The sequence below is a fragment of the Sceloporus undulatus genome, chromosome 3 (genome assembly GCF_019175285.1).
Source record: "Sceloporus undulatus isolate JIND9_A2432 ecotype Alabama chromosome 3, SceUnd_v1.1, whole genome shotgun sequence".
Lineage (NCBI taxonomy): Eukaryota > Metazoa > Chordata > Lepidosauria > Squamata > Phrynosomatidae > Sceloporus > Sceloporus undulatus.
In genome coordinates, this window is record NC_056524.1 from 235,419,369 (window position 1) to 235,434,336 (window position 14,968).

At 40.2% G+C, this 14,968-nt stretch overlaps 1 protein-coding gene across 1 annotated transcript in view; it reads left to right on the forward strand.

Annotated features, from left to right (window-relative positions):
* ATP1B3 (ATPase Na+/K+ transporting subunit beta 3) overlaps window positions 1-14,968 on the forward strand; it is a 41,125-nt gene that overhangs the window by 8,923 nt on the left and 17,234 nt on the right. The window contains exons 2-3 of the mRNA XM_042458742.1: window positions 7,738-7,866; window positions 10,195-10,302. Of these exons, the coding sequence (XP_042314676.1) occupies window positions 7,738-7,866; window positions 10,195-10,302 (237 nt within the window). The remainder of the gene's footprint in view (window positions 1-7,737; window positions 7,867-10,194; window positions 10,303-14,968) is intronic.

The window sequence follows — 14,968 nt, forward strand, 5'->3', positions numbered from 1 at the left end:
ATTTTAGTAACTTGAAAATAAATATTTGAATTTGTTTGAAAATTAGATATGCTTTATTAAATTGTTTTCCTAGTCAAGTATTTTCAGTGCAAAGCTTCTGACTTTTGCAGGTTTATGCAGCACATAATATTCTCATGGCATACTATTTTACGTCTTCATTTTAGCTAAAGAGGAATCCATCATACTGAAAAAGAAGTGTGCCTGCAGACTTATGGAAGGTCCAGCATTAGCTGGCGCAAAAGTGGAAGCTTACTTCTAAGATATATTTAACCAGGATGACTGTGTAACCTGGCATTAGAATTGATTGTACATTTCTGCCTTCCCCCTATGCTTCAGGCCTTCCCCCTATGCTTTCATAATTCATCCAAACCTGCTCTGCCTTAATTGTTTTAGCCAGGATCACATTTCTCCTCAAAGGAGAGAGATACCAATTTGAGCTAACTTTCCTTATAGATTTGGATGTACATCGTATCTTTCTCCAAGAGCATATGATCAATAGGTACTGTACACTTGATCTGTGTATTTTTCCCCCCTGGTGTCAAGGCTCTTGCCATCATTCATGCTGTGGTAAGTGCTTGGGTGTATTATTGGAATAGGCCATGAATGAAGCTTCTTTTGAAAATATAGCATCTTTGGTAGGGTTGCTGTGGAGAGGATATAGAAAAGCTATCCATCGCTCAGAAATTTTCCATATTGCACCCTGTCCACTAGAATAGGAGACAGAAAGAATGTGTTTTAAATCCATTCAAGCGGGGAAATATGAATGCTGCTGCTAGTCTGTGTGTGTGTGTGTGTGTGTACACAGGTCTCAAGCCATCATCCATGAGAAGGAAAAGTTTGTACACTTGCTTTACATCATACAAGCAGGATTGATAAACATTTGATTTCTGTATCTAATAAGTAAGTAGATTTAGTAATATAGCAGCCAAAAGGATATGCCACAGGAAAATGGATGTTCTGGCATACTGGGTGAGGGGATCAAGGTACTTAGAAAAACATTAGTTTGTATATGTGAAGGAAAAACAACAGTCAACAATAATAGCTTCATTGTCAAAAGTTCACAGTTACAGCTGCCATGGCAACCATGGATTTAACTCTGGTGATCAAAAGATCAAGAATATTTTTTATAAAGAAGTAATTTATATTTTTTAAAAGAAAATGTTGTTAGTGTTTCTGACATGACTTTGTTGCAGTGTACTCAGTTCAGTCATTAGACAAACAAGAGCAAAGCATAGAATTGTCAAAGTACTTCTATAGGTGCCCCTTTCTGCTATTCTTCCCCCCTCCCCGCATCATTCTCTTTTTCTCAACCTCTTCTCATTTCTCTGCATCTGCTACCTACAATATATTCCACTATTCTTCTCATTCTTCATATGTAAGACAAAATCTTTCTTTGAGGTTGAAGTATAGAAGTGAGCAATTGTTTTTGTAAATAGCTGCAGGACAAGAGTTGGGGGGAAAAGAAACTAAGGAGGTAGGGAAAGAAGAGGAGGATGGTCATTAGTTCTGTTCAGTTTAGTTTTAAGAGGAGGTGGTTCCTTTTTAAAAAAAAAGTACAGGGGCAGTTGTGCTTGTGGAGAAGCTATGCCTCTGTTCTGCAAACTTTGCTTTTGTGGAAACGTTTTGTATAGATTAGAGAGAGCTCTCGGATTCTGTTCTGATCTTTTCCTTTCTCTTGTTATTTGTCCTACCTTTCTTAAAAAAAGAAACCCTCTCATCATAGTCACATTTAAAGCGATTTCCCTGTTCTGCTCTGATGCCACCACATGTGTCCTTCATCCTAGCTTCTGCCATTATCCTTCTTTTCCAACCTATACTCAACATCCCTCTATGTATTGCATTTGGGTGTGATGATATCCCATATCTTTCTACAACAAAGCATATGTCACTTCTACCATTCACTTAACTGCAACTGGCTCCTTTTACTAGCTGTGATGGACATTGGTTGAGTATACATGTAATTGGTGTCAACTCTTGAAGAAACAACCTGTTGACTTTCCCAGCCTGCACAACATAAATTATACAGTATCTATTTTAACTGTACAAGAGAGTGCCCAAAAGCACTTTTGCTTGTTCATCTTCCAGTGTCATCTTCTGTAAGCAGTGCCCTCAGCATACTACAGTGGGCTCTTGTTATCCGCTGAGGTTTGCTTCCAAGACAACCCTCCCCCCCCCCATGGATATCAAAATCTGTGGATGCTCAGGTGTCATTCTATACAATGGGTTAGTAAAATGCTATTCCTTATATAAAATGGCAAAGTCAAGCTTTGCTTTTTGGAGTGTGTGTGTGTGTATTAAATATTTTCAAACTGTGGATGCAATGATAAATTAATAATAATAAATTTTATTTATATATCGCCTTTCCAAAGGATCAAGGCAGATTACAAAAATGCATAAATAATTACATAACATATCCACAACTAAAATTCATCCCTTTACCTTAACTAAAATACCAACATCAAAATGCAGTTAAATTAATTGCATTAAAATATATTAAAATATACTCTCCCCTCCAGCGGTCCCCCAAAGGGGGAACCCTGCTGGCAGCAAGCCCGCCACAGAAGGCACTCGGCTTTTATCCCCTTCCCAAGGGGAACCGGTGTTCCCAGCTGGGTACCTGGGTCCTGGTCCTGGCAGGAAGTAGTCTGAGGCCAGCAGTCCACCAGGTGAGATGAAACATGCAGGTAGCAAGCAGCAAATCCACACAGCAGCAGGAGGTAGTACACATCTCTTTCCTGGGGTCGTGGGGAATAGAGAGAATGGCCTACACACACTAATTGTACACAAATATCGGCCCCATATAGACAGGCCAAAATAAAGCTGCTTCAGGACAATTTGGAGGTATGCTATTTAAATTATGCATGCGTCCTAAGAGTCCGGAAGCCATACCAAAGCCATATCTACAAGACAACGATTTTTATGTGCTGTACATGTGTTTACTTAATAATTTAAGTTGGGATTTTAAACATGTCACCCACCTTTCTCCTTTTAACTATTCTTTCACAACCACCATTAAGACTGTTTCTTATTTTATCACTATGCCAGTATGTTGTTTTTTTCCCATTCCTTTCGAGATTCTTCCTGCCATTCAGATAAAGGTCTGTCTGCTGAGGCTGTTCACCCTCTATTTGAGGAAATGGGCTGTAGTCCATGAAAGCTCATATAGAAATAAATGAGTCTTTCAGGTGCCACAGAGCTCCTTTTTATCTAATATATAATGCCGTCAACTTAACCAGAACACTTATAACCTTCTTACTTTAACATTAGATTGCTGCCTTATTCAGACATATACAGCATGTTGGGAAATTACCTTTACAATTTCATTACTATATATTATTTAAATTATAAAGATATTTTTGACACTCTGTACTTCCCTCTGAAGGTGGGATGTTGTGAAAGAGAGAATAGTGTATGTGCATGTGACTGAAAGAGCCTGTTATCTTGGTCTGTTTGGATGCATGAGTGTACCATATGGATAAAGGCTTGTTGACCTTCATTTTTACTGTTGCTTTAACACACTACCTTTTTCCTCCAGATGATGGAGTAGAAAGTGCCCCCCCTTCAGGAATTTTGGCGTCTGAAAGCAGTAGTCAGGGCCAGAAATAGGTTGTGTCCTTTCCTTACTCTCAACACTTTATCTGTATTGTTGCCTGAAAATGATAATAACTCCTCAAGGCTTCACTAGAGTCAGCTATATAATCATCATGTTTTGTCTTTATTAGTCTTTTGTTTTTGCTCCCCCCGACTTCTTCCATGGTTTGAAAATATTTTTTTTAAATCCAAAAAGCAAATCTTGATTTTGCCATTTTATATAAAGGACAGCATTGTACCAACCCATTGTATATAATGGGACTTGAGCAGCCACAAATTTTGATATCCAGAAGGGGGGCCTGGAACCAAATCCCAGTGGATACCAAGGGCCCACTATATTTAATTAGACTATTTAAATACTTTTTGCAGTTCAAAGGGTTTATTAAAAAGATACATTGATACTTACCTATGACACATCCCTTTCTAGCAGAGAAGGGCCGAACATCCAGTAGCACAGGTTACCCCAGTCTGGGTTTTGCCTGTATTCCTAGCAAGATGTGTTTTTGTCTGTCACTACAGCTGCTCTAATTGGCATTTTGCCTTCCTCTTCACCGTACCCCCCTCTACTATTCTTTCTTTTATCAAAAGAGAGAGAGAGAGACTGAAAAGGGGGAAAAATAAGATTATCTCCTTCCTCCCCCCCACTACTTTCCCTCCACTACTTTTCCTTTACTGCATAGGAGAGCGGCCACCAATGCTAGCATGCTCATCCTGCATGTGGCAGGGGCACATCAGGAGCCTCTGAACAGCATTTTGCTGATGCAGGGGCATAGGGGGTGGCCGGGGAGGGGAATCCCCTCTGCAGCCATCCAGTGTTATCACCCAGACAGTTCTGGGCCAGGACTCTCTGAGACGCCTGCCAGGAGTTTCATAGACCACACGGAGGCCATGAATGATATCATAAGATTGCTAGATAAATATATAATGAAGTTTGCGTATTTTCAATTCAGTAAACAATAGGACCATGTGAGTTTGACATTTACTACACCTTATCTTTTAAATACAAAATTGTGGTTCAGCTTTACATGTCAGCTGGCTGACTTGATATTTGTGATGTAATTGTTTTACATGCATGAAGAAAATTTTATTCATGTTAAGTTATCCTCTGTTTCCCTGTCAAATAGCTTTTATGATTACAGAGACAAACTTACCAGAAAAAAATGCTTCATAATGATTGTTAAATGTTTTTAAGAAAGGTTGGAAAAGAATTTACTGGGGGCGGGTACACTGGTATCATTCTTTATTTTTTACAAAGTAATAGGGTTAGTAGGCCATACATAGAAGAAGTTTAATATTTATAAATTAGCACCCCATAGAATTCCCCATTGGAGTTGGGATGCCAGTCTAATATTAAGGTGTAATCAAATAGCTAGCATAGTGTAGTGGTTTGAACACAAGGCTACAACTTTGGAAACTTGGGTTTGAATCCCTGCTCAGCTATGAAAACCCATTGTGTGACCTTGGGTAAGTCACACCTTCTCAGCCTCTGAAAAGGGTAAAAGCAAACCACCTTTGAATAAATCTTGCTAAGAAAACCCTGTAATTGGTTCACCTTAGGGTTGCCATAAGTCAGAAATGACTTGAAGGCACACAACAACAGATCAGATATTCCAAGAAGCAAAGGATGCCCTTCTGTAAGTAGCAGCTTAACTTTCATTGCATCATGGAATTCTCCAATAAAAGTAGGCACTTCTTGATCTTCAACCATGATATATACATGCCTAATTTAGCAGCTTGTATTGGCCTATATCACTGTTCTTTCCAGAGAACTAATTTCTGCCCTTCTATTTGAGCTTACAACCTTGTTGTTGAGTGCCTTCAAGTTGTTTCCGACCTAGTGACACTAAAGCAACCTTATCATGAGATTTTCAGGGGCTGAGAGTGTGTGATTCACCCAAGGTCACCCAGTGAGTTTCCATGGCTGAGTGGAGAATCAAGCCCTGATTTCCAGAATTATGGTTTAACACTCAAACCACTACATCACACTGTCTGTCCTTGCTTCTGCTACCAGCTACTTAATTATATTTCAGCCAGAGTTGGAAATTACAAATTCACATTGGTAGCACAGTGGCATTACCAGCTAATCAGAACTTGACATAGAATTGTGATGATTGCCTTTGTAGTACGATAGAGTGCTTGTCAAGCTATTTTATGTGATAGACTAGCAATATTTTTTTAGTGTTCCAGGGACTAATAATACATTTGTGTTATATTATTACCAAATTCACACCAGCTCCTGGAAACCCTCCATGGTCTGCTATTTTGAGTATCATAAGGTATAATATATCTTAGTGGAAAGGTTAAGGACAAGGCACTAGATTCCACCATACTGGATGGACTAGGAAACTTTCCCTTCGAAGAAGACAGTCATTTTGCACAATGTTAAGGAGCAATTTGCCTTTAAATGTTTTGGGGACAAGATTCCCCACTTGGCCAATGTTCAGAAACACTCAGAAGTGCTGTAATTCCTGGGTTTTTTTAAAAGCATGATGGGGTCCATTGTATTGATTTGAGCAGCAACTAGAAAGGGGCTGGAATGTGGAAAAGGGGAAGTACTTTGTCATTCAGGATGAGAATTATTAGGCCCTCCAAATGTTAAATTGCAGCTTCCAACAATTCTGGTGATGGTGGTGGCAAAAAGAGGATTGAGTTGTCCAGGAGAGATTTGGAGTGTGCCTTGGGTAACAGTAAGATGGAGAGAAAGGTGATTGGCAGAGATTATTCTCTGTGATGTGTATGCTTTGTTGGAACAAAAACAAAGCAGAAAAAAAACTGTATTCAGATAAGGTGGCGGAGTCTTGTCTTGTAATCCAGTTTTGGCACAGTTTACTTCTCTGTAAGATTAGATGTTTGATTGCATTTTGTAGAGTCAAATATTTGTTTCTCTATGCAGAGCTCATCTCCTCTCAGTACAGTACTCAGTGTCTTGGATAGAGTTAGATGTCTCTGAGCTTTACCCCTTTGCCTACTATAAAATGGATGTTTTGTTGCACTATCAAACTTGGAATGATCATGCTTGCCCAGTGTAGCCACCTTGTCATGGTGCTTAATAAATGCACTTAATGAAGTTTGCAGATGTGCCCATGGGATCCCATTAAAATAGATTTTCTAGACAATGGGATAAAAGGGACTTATGTGCCTTAAGAATGATAATGCATCATATTACATTGATTGACACTTAGGCCAGAACCTTCATAGAGGTAACACTCTGAATCTATGTTTGAATAAGCATACCCAACCTGCTCCATCCCATCCATCCATGTCTCCCTAATGTTCATTTAGTTCATTACCAGTACTTCCTGTTTATGTACCCAGTACTTGATTTGTACTTTTGTATTCTCAGATCTCTAGATATGAAAGCAGAATGTTATAACATGATGCTGTATTTCCTTCAGAAATTTGCAGTGGATCTGCTCCAGTCCCCTTGGCGCAGATACAAAAATCTGTGCATGCTAAAGTCTCATTGAAAGTAATAGTGCAGTGTGCGTGTTAGCACAGTCACACACATGAGCCGCCATTAACTAAAACACGAGCTAGCCATCCACGAATGGTTAAATCCACAGGTGGCAAGTCTGCTGAGGGCAAACTGTATAGTCTTTTCATGTTCTGTTGTGATTAACTCAATTGCCTGTTGGAATCCTATCCACCTACATGGAATTTATGGATGTTTCCATCTTACGTTAGTCTTGAGCTATTGCTGTTAGGACTGAAACTAGTACAGCAATACTGTCAAAGCAACTGCATTGCCGCATTGACGTAATTATGTTTTTCTGACATAATGGGATTTAATTCTAATCCATTTCTATTAGGTAGTTATAATTTGGAGAAAAGAATCACTCTATCAGAAAGGTTTCAAAGATTTTAACGTGAAATATTTGCTATAATAGAACAAAATATTCCCCCTGCATACACTCTAAAATGAACACCATTTGGCTTCTTTTAAAATACTTTTAAAAACTGAAATATCAAGGATAAGATTTTGGGAGAAGTATTGAGAGTCAGCTGAAACAGTATTTTGTATTTCCTCTAGCTTCATTGTGATGGATGTCAAATTTCAATAAATTTTGGGGGTTCTAAATGATAACCAACTTCCAGCACTTTACTGAAAAACATTTTGCTAATGTATATTCATTTTTTTTCCCCCAGGATTAATTTTGCTGTTTTATCTCGTATTTTATGGATTCCTAGCTGCACTCTTTACATTTACAATGTGGGTTATGCTTCAGACATTGAGTAGTGATATACCCAAGTATCGTGACCGGATTTCTAGTCCAGGTATGTATGCACCCTTCTTTTCATAAATACACATAGAGATAGACAGTACAAACTCAGATATCAATACTAGGTTTCTGTTACACAGTTTTCTTGCCTTCAGGGCAGTTACTAACATGGTTAGCATTATACTAAGCTTTTAGATTTCTTTATACTGCTGACTGCTTCTTATTGTAAAACCACTTTTTGTCAAAATTGAGTGAGCTAAAGTAAACATTTGAGCTTCCCACATATCTTGAGATTATTAAAGAAACAGAGCAAATTAACAAACAGCCATTTTCTTATAGCAAAAATACTGGTGGAAGACAAAAGTGAAAGTATAGTCACCCCTCCGTTTTTGCAAGGGATCCGTTCGGGACCCCTCCCCCCGTGAAAATGGAAATTCGCCAGGCAAGGGACGCAAACTTCAAATCGGCGAAAGTGGAAGGATGACTGTACAGGAAAACCTAGTCAGCAAATACATAGCATAGGGAAGAATGAGTTGAATATTTTCTTATATTCTGTAATACAATATTCATCAGCATTCAGTAATAGGGAGAAACTTGCATTTCTGATTAATTGGATAACCTTCTCACAGTACTGGTTGGAAAGTTCAAGAATGAAAATTTCTGTGCTCAGTATATTTTCCTGGTTGAAGGAAAACACAGATTGTTAATTTTGATTTCAGTGTAAAGGAAAATTCATGGCTCACCTTGCCAGCTGAGCCAAAATCCCCCCACCACCTTACTTGATGGAGATGAGTAGATGCACACAACAAAGAGACCATCTCATTTTTTATGAAAAAGGCAGACAGGAAGCATGCGTGCTTCCACAAAAGCTTGGCAAAGCAATTTTACTCTTTTTACCAAGCAGTGGCTGAAGAAACCTCCCCATGCTGTGGGAGGTGTAGGAGCAAGAGGTGAATTGCATACTGGCTTCAATCACTGCTAGATGGCAGAACTCAGAGTACTGCCACCAAGAAGCACGGCCACCTATTGTTCACCAGGGTCAGAAAGAGACTGAGCTTGCTGATTTTGTCTGTGGTCAAGGCACCCCAGGCAGTTTTGCAATCTAGCTGCAAGACCCCCTGTGTACATAGCTGCAGAGATAATCCTTGCTCACCTTTGCAGTAGAAAAGGAGGAAGGTTGCTTGTCATGCTTACTAGAGGGCGAGCATAATTGCTCACTGTGGCAAGCATAATAGTTGCAGACAGGATGCAAAAGTTTGTGCTTGTCTCTTGAGTTAGGCTTGAAATCTAGATTCAAACTGATTCCCAAACCAGGTTTTGAGGGAAGATACAGACTATCGTTATAGTACTGTAGTGTTGATTTCTTTAAAGTGCCATTTATGCTGCTGCACACAAGGAAAAGTATGTCATAAATTTGGGCTCCTATCCCCAAACCACCAGCATACACCAGGCATTTAATTGGACTGAGACCTTCTGTATAGACTGGAAGTGGACAAATTGTGACCCAGGCTGTCTTACTCTATGAACATGCCTGAGCCCTGAAGTCTTCAGGGGCATCCTTTCTCTTGGTCTTGCTATGCTGGAAGCCACTGGGGAGGCCCACAGAGGAAGGCCTCCCTTGTAGCTGCCCTCAGGCCCCAGAACTACCTTGCTAGGAAGATTAGATTAGCTCCCTCTGTGATGTCAGATGAAAATTTTTCTGTTCCAGTAGGCTTTGGGGAACTGACTGCAGGGTTTTTTAATAGTACACTACTGATTTTTTCAGCCAGAATCCTGTTACGGATTTATGTCTTTATAAGTGGATTTATGTCTCCAGAAATTGCAATTGGACAGTTCTATAATGTATATATACAGTAAATGACTGTTTTTATATCAGCACATAGGGGAGCCAGCAAAGTGACCAATGCACATTGGGACACTCTTGTTGGTGTCTTATTACACATCTTCATAATTCAGTAACATAGTTTTTAGCGGCTCTGCTAAATATCTAAGAATATGTAAAGTTATGTAATTTACACTGTAATAAAGGATTCCAGCCATAATTTTTAATAGGATACTTAAAAATGTTTTCACTGCTATACATCAGTCATATTTTGCAATAGGTTATTGTATGTTTTACCTATAAATAGAATTTGAAATCAGTATAGTTCCTTTTGCAGTTCCATTTATTTAGGTGCCAGTGACTGTGTCCTAATGAATAATTGGTTAGAGAATTTAATGTTTAATACAAAATGTATGTTATTTTATTCTTGTTTCATTACAGATAATAAAATCTTGCTTTTTTAAAAAAACTGTTCTCTCTCTCTCTGTGTGTGTGTGAAAGAGAGAGAGGGGAGAGAGAGAAAGAGAGAGATGATATGGAGTAATTTGTTGGTTTTTCTAGGTCTTATGATTTCACCAAAGCCAGAAAATGCACTGGAATTTTCACTAAACAAAAATGACTCAGGAAGTTACCGTCGCTATGTGGAATCCCTTCACAGATTTCTAGGAGGTTTGTATGAACAGTATTTCATAAATAGCTTGTTTAAATTATTGAATAACTATAAAGACTAGTTGCTTCCTTCTTTCCTCTGAGCAAGCAGAAAATCGTACAGTCTGTTTTCCTCTAAATTATTAAAGTGTGCAAAGGTTAATTACTTCTGTCAGCGGTGGGTAGCTTTTTTAAGAATTTGGGTACTATTTTCAACCTGAACAGCAAGTCTACTGCAACTCTAAATATATCTTCTGCCTTGCCAGATCAGAACTTGGAAAATATATTGCTTCAACTACAATTTGGAGAATACCCCAGACAGGATGACCATTTGTCATGTTATTTGTGGGTTTTGGAGAAATGAACAAATCTTGCCAAGAAAAACCCCATGAAAAGGTCATTGCGGACTTAGGGTAGCTGTTAGTTGGAAACAACAACAGCAACAGACAAAATTCTAAAAAAATAATTTTGGTGCAAAAAATATTTTTGGTGCAAAAACAAAATTGAATTATGCATCAGTGCAACTGTTATACAGTTGGCCATCCATATCCATGGATTATTTATCCATGGAGTCAAACATCAGTAGCTTGATTCCAAAATTCCAAAAAGCAAACCTTGATTTTTCCATTTTATATAAGGGACCGCATGTTACTATGCCATTGTATTTAATGGGACATGAGCATCCATTGATTTTGGTATCCATGGGGGGTCCTGGATGCCAAAGGCCCACTGTAATACATAGATTATTTCTCCCTGAAGCTTCTAGCTCCTTTCCTAGGCTTCAGAAAAGTAGCTTCTGTTGGTGGTCAGGAATGCTTCATATCAGTTGCATAAATAAGCTGATTGTAACATATTACATTCCTTGTGAGTGGGAATCTTCCTGCTTTTCAGAAGCTCATGGTTTTCCACTGCAGTGCAGTTGTAGCCAAAAATGGCTCTTGAAAATGAACTGTTTTTGAAAATGATTCAGAACTTTGAGCTGGTAGAGAATGTGTTACCACTTACTTCATTGCTGTTTGATGATGAGAATATATTGAGCACAAGGAGTCCATGGCATTACCAGTGTTAGAATAAGTAATAGTACCTGTACTAGTAATAGTAATGGTAGTAGAAATAATAATAGTAGAATTAATAGAAGAAGTTTTCTAAAAGCAGAAAAAGTTGTTATGTAATCAATAGCCATTTTATTATTATTATTAACCTTTATTTATGAAGCGCTGTAAATTTACACAGCGCTGTACATGCAATCTTTTTAGTTAGACGGTTCCCTGCCCTCGGGCTTACAATCTAAAAAGACATGACACAGAAGGAGAAGGGAGTGGTGACGGGAAAGGGTAAGAGGTCCAGCAGTTCCTCTCAACCTCCGAGGCCTGGACCAAGGCAGATGGACTGAAGGGAGGGCTTGGCTTCAAAATGGAAGGTTAATCATTATCCAGGGAAAATACATACTCACAAGTAGGATAATACATATACAGTACATAGCAATACAGGAAATGGATCGATAAACAGTCAACAACAGAACATCAGATAGTAAGCAACAATTATGCGATGCCTGGGAAGGCTTCTCGGAACAGGATGGTTTTCAACTCCGTTTTGAAGCTGGTTAAAGAAGTGATGGCTCTTGCTTGTGGAGGAAGGAGGTTCCAGGAGTGAGGGGCAGCAAGTGAAAAGGGGCGAATCCAGGCTGGGGCAGAGGAAATCCTGGGCTGGGACAGGAACCCTTGACTACCAGAACGGAGGGCCCTGGTGGGAAGGTGAGGAGAAAGAAGGTCTGATAAGTAAGGAGGGGCCAGTCCATGGAGGGCTTTGAATGTCGACAGCAGGAGCTTATACTGAATGCGGAAAGGGAGAGGGAGCCAGTGAAGGGATGCCAACACAGGAGAGATGTGGTCAGAGCGGTGGGTGGAAGTGATAATGCGTGCAGCTGAATGCTGGACAGAGATTAAAGGACGGAGGTGAGAAAAAGGAAGCCCAGCCAGGAGGACATTACAGTAATCAAGTCGTGAGATCACTAGGGCATGGACCAGGATCTTGGCAGTAGAGGCAGAGAGATATGGTCGGATTTTGGCAATATTGTATAAAAAGAATCTACAAGCCTTGGCTGTGGTCTGGATCTGAGGGATACACAACAGAGAAGAGTCAAAGATAAAGCCAAGACTGCAGGCTTGCTGGACTGGTTGAATGGAAATGTTGTCCACAGAGACAGAAAAGGAGTGTTGAAGGTTGGGCTTAGGAGGAAAGACAAGAAGCTCTGTCTTGGACATGTTGAGCTTCAAACGCCGATGGCGCATCCACTGTGAGACAGCTGTAAGGCAAGACGAAACTTGCTGTTCAAGCCTTGGAGAAAGGTCAGGGGCAGAAAGATACAGCTGGGTGTCATCGGCATACAGATGGTAGGAAAAACCAAAAGAGCTGATGAGTTTACCAAAGGACAGTGTGTAGAGAGAAAACAGAAGGGGACCCAGAACAGAGCCCTGGGGAACTCCAACAGATAAGGGAACAGGAGAAGAAGTCAGACCCCCTGCAACTACTGCAAAAGATCTGCCAGACAAGTAAGATCTAAACCAGTCGAGAACAGAGTCTGAGAACCCAAGGTCAGAGAGTATGTCAATTAGGAGACAGTGATCAACAGTGTCAAAGGCTGCAGACAAATCGAGAAGAATGAGAACAGAGTAAAGGCCATTAGCCTTGGCCTGTAAAAAGGTCATTCGAGATCTTGGTGAGGGCTGTCTCTGTGGAATGCCTTGGGCAGAAACCAGACTGAAAGGGATCAAGGATGGAGTTGGTTTCAAGAAACTTAAGACAGCGTGAATAAACAACCCGTTCCAAAACCTTAGAAAGAAAGGGGAGAAGAGAAATCGGACGATAGCTAGACAAAGAGGAGGGGTCAAGAGAAGGTTTTTTCAGAATTGGGGAAATGAGAGCATGTTTGAAGTCCGACGGGAAGGAGCCTGTAGAGAGAGAGAGATTGAAGATATGGAGAAGCGAGGGCAGAAAGGAGGGAGCTATAGAGATTAGAAGACGAGTAGGAATAGGATCAAGAGGACAGGTAGCAGGTTTGGAAGAGTTCAGAAGTGTAGAGAGTTCATCCAAAGAGGCAGGAGGAAAGACAGAAAATTTGTTAGGCGAAGGCGATAGAAGATTAAGAGCAGAAGAAGAATCAGGAGGGACTATCTCAGAGCGAATAGTGGTAATCTTAGAGATGAAATAGTTAGCAAAGTCATTAGGAGAGAAAGATGAAGAGACAGGAGGAGAGGGAGGTTTAAGCAAAGTGTTGAAGGTGGAGAACAAATGCTGCGGGCACCTCTCATTGGAAGAGATCAATGATTTGTAATAATTCTGTTTTGCCATAGAGAGGGCGCGTGAGAAGGAAGAAAGAACAAATTTGAAATGGATAAAATCAGCCCACTCTTTGGACTTTCTCCAAAGACGTTCGGCCGCTCTAGAGCAGGACCGGAGAAACTTAATGTTGGGGGTAAGCCAGGGCTGAGGTCTAGTCTTGGAGGAGGAAGTGCGTACAGAGACAGGGGCAAGAAGGTCAAGAGTCGAGGAAAGAGTGGAGTTAAATAAAGATATTGCTGAATCAGCAGAATCCCCGAGATTTAGGGAAGAGAGAGATGAATCCAGGGTCAGACCAAGATGGTTAGAGTCGACAGATTGAAGATCACGAAAAAGGCGTTGAATAGTATGGCGAGGAGGAGGAGTATAAGTGAGAGCAAAGGAGATTAAATGATGGTCAGATAGTGGAAAGTCAAGTGCCAGGTAGTCAGAAATGATGCAGTTTGCAGCCATCTAATTTTCAGCATCATAGCATGGAAGAAATCTATGGGGTCTTAATGTACTTTTCAAGTTCTAAGTTATTTACTGCATATACTCAACTAAGTCAACCTCATGTATAAGTAAGGGCATGTTTTGGGGCCAAAATTACAGTGTGCTCACGCCATACAGTGGCGCGCCATACACAGCTTTCAGCTTACTCTGAAGCTGCACTATAATAAAAAGAGTGGTGCGCATGCTGTGTCAGCCCACAAGCACGAGTTCCATTATATTCAATGGGGCTCAAGCATATGTGTTTTTTGCCTTACGCAGGGGGTCTGGAATGAATCCCCTGTGTAAGGTAAGCCCACTGTATGCATTTTGCCATGACCCATGTATAAGTCGAGGGTAAAACTTGGAGGTTCCTTTAGTGTGTATGTGTGCGCAGAGCAAGAGATACTCTAATTCAGGCTTTTTGCTTCAGTGTTTCAACTTTGCTTTCACACTTCACTCCCCAGACAGCGGTGGACAGCATGGGCAGGAAAGGGACTCTGCTTTTAACAGCAATTAATCACCCAGGACTCTTTCAGCTTGACTCAAGAGAAAAAGAAACACTCTCTCCATAGGGAAATCTGAAAGAGCTGCTATCATGTTACCATAATGATCCATAAATAAATCAACCTGGGATTTTGGGATCAGTTTTGGGGGCATAAATCTTTAGACCTATAGTCTAGTATATGTGGTATATCGTAGATTATAAACTGTAATCAGGCCCTTCCATCTTGTATTTTTTTCCTATGCCTAAGTAATATACTCATGACATAAAATGTAAACAAGATTTCCTTCTGTCATCATTATCACAGTTTCTTTCTCCTGCAGCTCTAATGGAATGGAATGCACTCCCTCGGAGGGTGATAGAGTCTCCTTCCTT